Here is an 11,037-nt window from a genome sequence, read left to right on the forward strand (position 1 = left end):
TCCCAGCATCAGGGTCTTTTCTAAGGAGTCAGTTCTTCGCATCAGGTGGCCAAAGTATTGGCTGACCAACTTTCCAACCAACGTCGGACAAACTTTCCTATAATTGTCCTAACTGACCTTCTCCAAACTATGTAGCCCTCAGGAGTCAGACGCATTTCCATAAAGCACAATTTTAATCATGATATTCCTGAATCAGGCTCTTCTGTGATCTCACCATTATCTACCAAAGTAACAGAAAATCCTCATTGCTGTGTTGAAAGGCCATATTTCATCTTCACATGCTAACCTGACGGGGAAGACATTTCTACTTCTAATCTCTAGGAGGGAAGGTTTTGAAATAACCATGCATGTTCCCTCTGTTCCCTTTTTCACTTTTCCCCAAACAACCTCCAGCTGGACTTTTTCAGTAATAAAACTTATACTTCGGTTTCCATCAGCCTGATCCCTGTATCTAAATAAATTCCACACTAAGGGATACAGCAGTGTATTATCACCACCACACTTTCAGCTTTCCTATCAAACTCTCCCTCCCCCTCATATTTGATGTAATTTTTCTCTTTAGACTGCTGTCATTTTGAAACTTTTGGCTAGAGGAAACTCTATAACTATTTTATGTCCCTATTGGTTTCCAATTTTTCTTAGAGTTGAAGCCTGAGACTAAGGATATTTGTGTGACTAAAGCACCTAACATAGTGCCTTACATGGGATAATTCTTCAATAAATAGCTTTTTACATGTAATTCCATCCATCTTTCTTTTTTAGGACAACAAACTACCCCCAAGGGTTTGCCCTCTGTAAAAACTGCCTTACAGGATCACTTGTAATGAATTTCTTTACCTCATCACATTGGCAGTAAAACATCTCCCCATCTAACCTAAGTCCATCCTGCTATAATTTACATTAGTTTTTGCTAGTTTTTCTCCTCAATGGAAATGATAATCTACTTCTTATTGTAGAATCACTTGTAGTTTAAAATTATACATCCCAATGTTTAAAATAAATATCATTATTTCACATTCCACTGATTTTTCAGATGAAGTGATTTTGTTTCTGGTTCTAGTTTTATTTTTCACTATTCATGTGCTGAGCATCTCAAAAAAGATGATTTAAACTGGAGATTCAGCTAACTTTAAACTACAGCCTGGATCCCTAGGATAATTCACTTATGCTCAGATAATAAAGAAATTATAAATATTTTCATAATTAGTTACTACAGCAACAGTTTCAAAAAGTTCAATTAAACTAATGACTTTGTAGGCTAGTAATGGCAATCCACTCCAGTATTCTTGCTAGAAAATCCCAGGGACGGAGGAGCCTGGTAGGCTATAGTCCATGGGGTGGCAAAGAGTCAGACACGACTGAGCAACTTCACTTTACCATTATTCTATATTGAAAGCAATAATAATATATTTAAATATCGCTATAATAAGTATAAATAGAATATTGTATTTTATAATTAGTCATATTTTTAGCTGAGTTAGAAGACTATTATTTAAATTTTATATCATCGACTACAAATTTTTAACTGGTGACTCAGACGGTAAAGAATCGACCTACATTCCAGGAGACTCAGTTCTATCCCTGGGTTGGGAAGATCCCCTGGGGGAGGGAATGGAAACCCACTCTAATATTCCTGCCTGAAGTATCCCACGGACAGAAGAGCCTGGTGGGCTACAGTCCATGGCGTTGTAGAGTCAGACAAGACTGAGCAGCTAACACTTTTACTTTCATCCTGAAACAATTAAATCAGAATTTCTGGGAACTGGCCCAGTCATCAGTATTTTAAAAAAATTATCATGTGATCAGAGCTAAGTTATTATAGAGAACTTTAAATTCAATAAAATTCACTGCTATTGTCCCAGAATTATACACATCAAAACCTGTCCTTTAAAGTTGTTATTATATTTTCCCTTCCCCCCTCCCTTTTTTCCCTTGTAATAATCATCCTTTTTCATCTATTGTACCAATAGAAATTTAAAGTTTGTATGACACATGAACAATCTTTAAAATATTAAGACAAATCATTGATTCTTCTGATATATATAAATAGCTTGAAAATACTAAACCAGTAATAAAAAACATAAATCTGAATTAATGATGCAATCATCTTACCGGAAACTCTTGATATTGCTCACGGTCTATGCTTCTTGTACAAAATATATCCCCTGTATCTTTATCTATGAAGAACAGATTGAAGGGCTCTTTGTCTACCCCTGGTCCACTTATGGAGTAAAAGATGGTGTAGTTTTGTGCAGCATCAGACTGAACCTGTAACAATAATTGACAGTTTAGGAAAAGAGCAAATATATCATGATAAATACTTTCAACCTAATCTCTTGTGATAGTTTATTTTTATTGTTGTTGTTTAGTCACTAAGTCAAGTCTGACTCTTGTGAACCCCATAGACTGTAGCCAGACAGGCTTCCCTGTCCATGGAATTTCTCAGGCAAGATTACTGGAGTGGGTTGTCTTTTCCTTCTCCAGGGGATCTTCCCAACCCAGGGATTAAACCCAGGTCTCCTGCACTGGCAAGCAGATTCTTTACCACTGAGCCACCAGGGAAGCCCTTATTTTTTATTTCTTGCTCTCTTTCCCATATATCTATTCTTTCTTTCCCAGTGTCTCCCATATTTTTAAATTCTCAATTATATCCTGCATTGTGTGAAGCCACAAACTCTGTCACTTATTGGATACTAAACTCTTTGAAGTTATCTGCATATGTATGGAAAAATCATGGCATTGAATAGTCTTTTTCTATTCTTATTCACTTATTCTTATTCCTGTATACAGCCATGATATCAGTGGTTTTTAATTATTTGGAATGGAAACTTTTCTGACTAAAAAACTGGAAATAACACAACTTTCCTCCCATAGTTAATGCATCATGAATTGCACAATTTCAACCAAAGATCATGGCATCCAGTCCTATCACTTCATGGCAAATAGGTGGGGAAACAATGGAATTAATGACAGACTTGATTTTCTTGGGCTCCAAATCACTGCAGATGGTGACTATAGCCATGAAATGAAAAGACGCTTGCTCCTTGGAAGAAAAGCTATGACCAACCTAGACAGCATATTAAAAAGCAGAGACATTACTTTGCCATCTAGTCAAAGCTATGGCTTTTCCAGTAGTCATGTACGGATGTGAGAATTGGACTGTAGAGAAAGCTGAGTGCTGAAGAACTGATGCCTTTGAACTGTGGTATTGGAGAAGACTCTTGAGAATTCCTTGGACTGCAAGGAGATCAAACCAGTCAATTCTAAAGGAAATCAGTCCTGAATCTTCATTGGAAGGGACTGATGATGAAGCTGAAGCTCCAATACTTTGACCAGCTGGATGCAAAGAACTGACTCATTGGAAAAGACCCTGATGCTGGGAAAGATTGAAGGCAGGAGGAGAAGGGGACGACAGAGGATGAGATGGTTGGATGTCATCACCGACTCAATGGACATGAATTTGAGCAAGTTCTGGGAGTTGGTGATGGACAGGGAAGCCTGGCTTGCTGCAGTCCATGGAGTCGCAAAGAGTTGGACAAAACTGAGCAACTGAACTGAACTGAACTGATAATTGGTCTATGCTTACATTCAGTTAAGTGGCAGTAATACCACTTTTTTGAAAACATATATTGGCCTTTTTTTGTGAGGGTAAGTGCTAATGAAAGGGAGAATTGAATTATGCAAAATCTGTAGGTATGTCCTCTATATGTGAATGCTAAATTCTGGCAAGATATTTGGGAGAATCTGGGTGCAGACCTAACAGAATAAGCAACTCAAAATATACCACTTGCTTCTAATGCTAAAATGTGACTTTTGGAGGAAAGTGATAAAATTCAAGCTCTCTTCTACAGGACCCTAGTTCTCATAAATAGATGGTTCTTATTAGTACCAACAGGTTAAAACCCTGATTCAACTCAAATGGAAAGTTTCAAAAACAAAGAAACAAAGCTAACATATAACATCAAATGAGAGGAAATGGACCTGCTGCACATGCTGTGGAAATGGACCTAGAGAGTTCTCCATCAGTGAGCACGGTATAGGCGCCCATCGCCTCTTGCTTCGCCTGAGGACTGTGTCTTTCATATGTCTCCTAGGAGTCTGCATTTGATGAGAAGTGAAAAAATACAGCATTGCTTATCATTCTAGATACAATGATTTTTCACATAAACAGTAACATGAAGAAAATAGGTAACAGTTGCACATAACAACGTTATGGATAGTGCCCAAATTCTTTTTTTTTTGTTAGTAACACACACACACACAAAGGACCAGTTTCACCTATTTCCTGTATCATTTATCACCTAAACAACCAGAACTTTTAGGGTTTTGATGAAAGATACTATCTGAAGAAATACTGAGTCACTAAAAAGAAATAACTCATTAATAAAGAATTGATTTTATTCCATTAAGAGTGGTACAACCAAAATTTGCTGAAATATTAGCTACCTTAAAAGCATTTGTATACCTATATAAAGACACACAGTGTGTGTTCCAGCATATTTTATTTCATGTGGAGACTCTTTACAATTTGGATATAAAATTATATTGTATAAGCCTTATGTTACATTAAGGCTTACAGTAATATTATGTAATTATATAGCATTAAGTCTAAATTTTAAACAAATGTAAAGTATATGTAAAATGTAAGCATATTCTAAATTTGATGAAGATTCTTATATTCAAAAGGAATTGAGCTGAAAATTTTCCTTATAAATCAAATTGCTTATGAATAAATTATCTTGTAAGACCAAACTCATTGTGCATAATTCATTTAAAGTGAGATTTATATGAATTCCAGGAAACTTCTCCCTTCTCACTTCCTAAGCATCACCACTCCCTGCCAGAAGACTAGCTTAGAGTCAGAACACTCGAACCAATCCTGTGGATTCTTTGAAAAGAGGGACCTTGTAAAAGGTTCTGTTAAGATGCAGATAACTGGAGACCTCATCTTTTCTTTAAAGAGAGACTCAAACCCACAGTCACTTGAGGGAAAGCCATTCAGGGTGGAGTACCACTTCTCCAGCCAGAATCAATCTGCAGTGAGTCTTAGACCTGCCCCGCCTTGTTCTGCAGGTAGGTCACTCTTGTTGCCACACCTCAGAACATTATTTGAAACCTTTGATATTCTGCCTTCGTTCCCTGGCTATGCAGCTGTTCATTTTTACACCACTTATAAATCACTCTCTTACTCATTAAAGCAATCTAGTCTTTACATATGTTTGTTATAAATGGAATAGAAAAAAGTGAGTATTCAAGAACAAGAATTTTAGCAAGGATGAAAATAAAAGATGAAGGGCTCTGGTGAGCAGATTATTGTGCTTAAGTCTTGTCTAATATACCTTCTTTCCTCCTGCTTCCAGTACAATTTCTATCTCCTTCCGCCCCCGTCCCTGACTGTCTGAGAGCAAAATGGAAAAACTCTTCTTTTCAGAAGACAAAACAAGGTCACGTGTTGTGTAAATGGAGCCATCTTCTAGAATCCTGAAGTCAGGATCACTTGACTGGATTAGGCTGGCCGACTGGAGACACTCCTTCAGATTCACTGCAGGGAAGAAATTTCACAGTAATTTGTAAAGTGAAACAAGGATAGAACAGGTTTGACAGGAATGACAACCTCTAGTTGGTGTGCAAGAAGCAAAAAGAGGGAGGTTCTGCTAGGGGTGTGTGGAATACTTACTATTCTAATACTTATAGGCCATAAAAATTAAATAATTAAATGGATGGAATCACTGTCTCCACTGATTTCATTAGCAATTAATTTATGAATAGATATAAAATATTTTTAATGTCACTGGATTTATTGTTTCCACTTTAACTCATTATTATGCACAAATGCATCATTCTCTCTTACATGTAGTATAACTAACTGCATGATGTCAGATTTTGAACTTCTTTGTAATCATCTGTGATAATTACTAATAAAACTGTCTTGCAAAAAAATTAGAAAATTGTTCCATACTTAAATAATATATCTCAGTAATATTGCAAGTACTACTTTTATAAAATCTTTTGGAAGCTTAATAAACTCCATGCTTAATAATGCTTAGTGGTTGTATCAAAATATTTCCTTTGCAGATTAATATTTAATATATTGGATTGGCTAAAAAGTTCATTCAGATTTTTCCATAGGATGTTACAGAAGAAACCCCAATGAACTGTGTGGCTAACCCAATATTTAACATATTTACTATATGTCTTTGGAGTGTAGGCCGTGTCCTACTGAAAGTCCTTTCAGTACTTTTGAAAGAAAAAGAGATTAATTTAAAACCTCCAAACACTGGGCAAAACATTGTCTGTCTTGGAAAGAATACCACTTCTGTATATGAGATGTATTTTTCTAGTGGTAAACTTAAGGTTAGTGAAGAATACTGATGAAAGGGATATTATTCCTGGACTTAGAACAACTCATGCCTCAGGTGTAGCTGTGACAGTGTGTGTATGCATCCTCAGTCACTCAGTCGTGTCCAACTCTTTGCAAACCCATGGATTGTAGCCCACCAGGCTCCTCTGTCCATGGGATTTCCCAGGCGACAATGCTGGAATGGGTTGTCATTTCCTTCTCCAGGAGATCGTCCCAATCCAGGGACTGAACCCACGTTCTCTGGCGTCTCCTGCATTGGCAGGCAGATTCTTTACCCCTGAGCCACCAGGGAAGCCTGGCTGTGACAGTAAGACTACTTAAAATTTTATTTGACTTTCAGAAGCTTTTCTGTAAAATAGATCACATAAATTCTTGCTGGGCACCTGGTCTTTGTCATCAACCTCCAGCATAAATTTTATTTTGGGGCATTTCAATTTTGACATGTCTATTTTCTATCTAATCAATTAAAGAATGTTGGTTTGGCGATTTTGGCAGCAGATCAATCATAGAAAATTAAAATATGTTTTTCATTTTGGTGCTTTGTTGTACTAAACTAAGATAATTTAGCCTTTTGATGTTTGCTAATTTTCCTGGCAAGAAAAGTACACAACTAACTTGGTTCTTTAATTGTTTCTAACCACAAGCAAAAATCAAGTTGTTTATCTTTCATTTCAAGTCGAATTTTAATACCAAATGACTACCGTATGGCTTGAGCAGCCGAAAGCTAAATGTAGCAGCTAAAACTATGAAATTCTTAACATCCTTTCTCACCTTTGCCTACAAGTGCTTCAGCCCGAAGATGAGAAGGAACTTGAAGGGAAATTTTCTGACAAGCATCGCAAAATAATATTAAAACCTCAAAAGAAAGAAAAAAATCAAGAGTTACATTTGATCAGAAGCTTTCACATTACAGTTTTGTCTTATTGATAAAAATATTGTGAATTTCAATAACAAATTAATCTTCTAATCTTTCAATATTTTTCATATTCATTTTAAAAGGAAACAGCAAAGAAAGTAGCTTTAGGAACACAACAGTCATTTAGTAGCAATGAAAAAATTAAAATGAACAGAGTTCTTAGAACCTGAATTGTATTGCATCATTTCAAGAAAATATGTTACAAACTATTGACTTTATGTAGAGTTTATCATCTCTAAGGTCATTTATAAATGTCATTCTGATTTCTCAGCATGAAGAAAGTACTTAACTTTGGAATTCAGTAATTGGGTATTTGCATACAAATCTTCATTTTCACAGCCCCAAGCAAACTGAAGTATAGTTGATTAAGTCAAAAAATACTTGAGGATGTTTTTAACTTCCTCAAGATCAACACCCACCAGTATTCCCTGATCTCAAATTACTCCTCCGAAAGGCTTGGCTCATAAACTTCAAAGCCTAAAAGATCTCATTCACAAAATTAGCCTAAAAAGAAATATATTTCAAATATGGAGAGTAGACTTCAACAGGGTAAAGATTTTTAGTTCAATTCAAGACACAAATATTGCTTTACAAAGCGATATACCTAACTCAAGAAAAAACCGAGACTGTCTAAAAAATAAAAGAATCGCTATCAGTTTAAAAGTGTCTGTAGTAAGTTCAGAACCTATTTTTCTTGGCATTTTCTGTTTATTTGCTTCCTCTACTGTTTTTCAAAATGACTGTTTTGCTATTGCTTAAATATAAAATAGAGCTTTAACAGGAAGTTGAATTTTATAACCAATATTTCTCTGAGGACGTATTTCTAGAGTTAAGTGAAAGTTGCTCAGTTGTGTCCAACTGTTTACGACCACATGGACTGTACAGTCCATGGAATTCTCCATGCCAGAATACTAGAGTGTAGCCTTTCCCTTCTCCAGGGGATATTCCCAATCCAGGGATCAAACCCACATCTCCCGCATTGCATACAGATTCTTTGCCAGTTGAGTCACAAGGGAAGGCCTTCTAGAGTTAGGGGACCCGTTATTTGAGAGAAAGAAAGAAAACCATCAGCTATACTATGGATGTACATTTCTTTCCTAACTCAACCCAAGTCTATTGGATATATCATGTAAGTCCATTTAAATAGTCTGTAATTTTACAGTAGCTCTGTTAGATAACACCAAAAACTGGAATTTAAAAAGTTGTATTTGTATTCTGGCTTTAAATTAAATAATCTCTTTTTAAAAAATGGGTCTTTTTACTACTACTTGACTTTGTAATATTTTCATTTCTAGTGTCAGGGAATATACAAAAATATACCTAAAGAGCTTTCTGTATATAAAAAAATTATATTAATAATGGTCTAAGTATATAACATGGAAGAGCATTTGTAATTAGAAATAGATATGTGTGTATACATACATATACATACATAGATTCATAGATCTATACATCTATACTATATAGTCACACATTATTCTCAGAGAATACATCTACATATCTTCTCATAACTCCATCATTTTTCCTTTCTGCCCTAGGGTCCCCACTTCACTGGTTCTGCCTCAAAGACAGAGCCAGTGCAGGTCTCTAAGACACGCTATATCCCAGTCTTCAAGTTAAACAAGCAGCTTAGTTATTTGGAGGAAGCTGTGGTTAGAGGCATTTTTAGGCATCATGGGCATAAGGAATGAATGGGCAGTGGATGAACCAAAGGGTACTGGGCAGAGCAGAGACCAAAAGTTAAAGAAATCTGGGTAAATATCTTGGAAAGCTTTCCCCTCATTTTACCTAACTAATAATACTAAATAAAGATCTCTGTTCTCCCCCCACACTACCCCCAGACAATTATAGGTTGAGTGTATGACCATTAACCCCACTTAGTGTATTTTTTTAAAATTTATTTATTTGGCTGCTCTCGATCTTAGTCACGGGATCTTAGTTGAGGCATGAGAACTCTTAGCTGTGGCATGTGGGATCTAGTTCCCTGATACAGGACTTGAACCTGGGCCCTGCATTGGAAGCATCCAGCCTTAGCCATGGGGCCACCAGGGAAGTCCCCTAGTGTACTATTTATACAGAGAAAATATTCACCTTATACAATAAAATTTTTAAATGCTGAAAATATAATTTGAAGCTAAAATATTTTATTAAAATGAAAACAAGAAAGAAATTCAGTGCTCAGAAATGCCAGATATAGATATGGAACAACTCCCCTCTTCCTAACCGCCACCAAAGAAAAATTTAGCACCTAAATACACAGTTATAAAAAACATAAGTGGAAGTCAAGTTCACGTATTTTATCAGTGAATTTCACATTTTTCTTTATTATTATTTTTTTCCCAGTTAAACACCTTCCTTGAACTAAGAGCTCCACCCTTCTCTCAGCCCTTTCTGGCTAAAATGAAGCGAGTCCTAGACATTTCACATCTTCAACCAGACTCCTTTTCCTCTTCTCGAAGCTCAGGGGAGCTAAGCAGGTGAAACAAGTACAGCTTATTTAGTGACTAGTAGCAAAAGCAAACCTCAGAACCTTCTGGGCCAAATGCCTGAGGAGTGAATTCATCCCATTGCTCCTTAGAAAAACACCCCAGCAAGATTGAACAGGGGATTCCCTTGAAAAATGAACAGCTTGGTGGCGGAAACTTGAAAAGCAAACCAAACGCCAGCCGTCCTGGGTCACAAGTCCCTCTGGGCTTCCTTGAATTTCACTCAGCTCTGCTCCTGTTCCTCCAGTCTCCCTTCTCTGCTTTGCGCTCCCGCCCTCCTCTCTTTCAAGCCCAACCTGAAGGAAGGCAGCATGCTTGGACTCCCTAATCCTTCGCTTGTTACTCACCAGGAGAGAGAATGGGAGCTGCTTCCAGAAGATGCTCCCTGGGGTGGCAGAGGCCACAGCCATCAGAAGTGGTCCTGATGCTCAGGGATGGTGACTGGATAACAGGGCAGCTTGGGATACACGGGGCGGCTTCGGCAGATTCCCCACGGCTGGCTCCGGGGCAGGGGAACCTGTTGCCACCTTGGCGCGGATGAACTTGGTTTGGAGAAAAGTCAGGAGGCAAATGGGTGAAATGACAGGAGAGGGAGCAGCGGGACAATTGCTTTCCTCCTATTCCCGGGTCAGCCTTCGTCCTTCAATTCAGTTACCTCGGAATGGAAAGAGGTTTACCTACAAGTGGGAAGGGTGGGGTACAAAACACCCCCAAACGCAGCCACTGGCTCCTCCTCACAGCTTTCAAAATTTCTCCTGCCTCTTGACACATCGGCAGAAGCAACAGGGAACACCCTCCATCCTCAGCCCTCCTCCCTTCCCCCCAGGTGGATGCTCTGAAGTCCTCCCCAGTTATTACCCACTCCCACGTCCTCCCCTCCTTCCTGGCCTTATTAACCTGTCTTGCCCCTGGGCACAAACATAGATTGTGCACGAACTCCATGCAAAGAAGCGATGCCTCCTCAACCGCCCTTGGCAAATCAGGGATACACAGGCATGTGCGATCACATGCATCAGGAGTTATCTCCGCATCTAAGCATTTAGGAGTAGTCTGTCTCACACAGCAAAGCCGCTCTCCTGGAGATCGGGCGCCGCCGTCCACAGTAGCAACTTCGCAGACGGCGTTGTGTCTGCTCCTTATTATTAACTGCACACTGGTTTGATTCTCTAGCTGTCAGAGGAATTTACTACAGTGTATATTGATGTTATAAAAGTAAGTGAATGAGATGTAATTTTCTTATTGTAGTCTTCAATTTTTTAAAATTCCATTTATTT

The 11,037-nt window shown here is 37.9% G+C and overlaps 1 protein-coding gene across 2 annotated transcripts in view; it reads right to left on the reverse strand.

The window, feature by feature from the left end:
- The window catches only part of DSC1 (desmocollin 1), a 36,077-nt gene extending 25,533 nt beyond the window's left edge, over positions 1-10,544 (reverse strand). Inside the window, exons 1-5 of one of the 2 annotated variants that reach the window (XM_020902009.2) lie at positions 10,111-10,542; positions 7,133-7,217; positions 5,340-5,542; positions 3,982-4,098; positions 2,113-2,268 (exon numbers count right to left, since the gene is read on the reverse strand). In XM_020902009.2, the coding sequence (XP_020757668.2) occupies positions 2,113-2,268; positions 3,982-4,098; positions 5,340-5,542; positions 7,133-7,217; positions 10,111-10,173 (624 nt within the window). In that variant the 5' untranslated portion in view covers positions 10,174-10,542. Of the gene's footprint in view, positions 1-2,112; positions 2,269-3,981; positions 4,099-5,339; positions 5,543-7,132; positions 7,218-10,110 lie in introns of both variants that reach the window. The other variant, XM_020902010.2, reaches the window with a different exon arrangement.
- Positions 10,545-11,037: the final 493 nt, after the last annotated feature.

The sequence above is a fragment of the Odocoileus virginianus genome, chromosome 22, assembly GCF_023699985.2.
Source record: "Odocoileus virginianus isolate 20LAN1187 ecotype Illinois chromosome 22, Ovbor_1.2, whole genome shotgun sequence".
In the NCBI taxonomy this organism is placed as follows: Eukaryota; Metazoa; Chordata; class Mammalia; order Artiodactyla; family Cervidae; genus Odocoileus; species Odocoileus virginianus.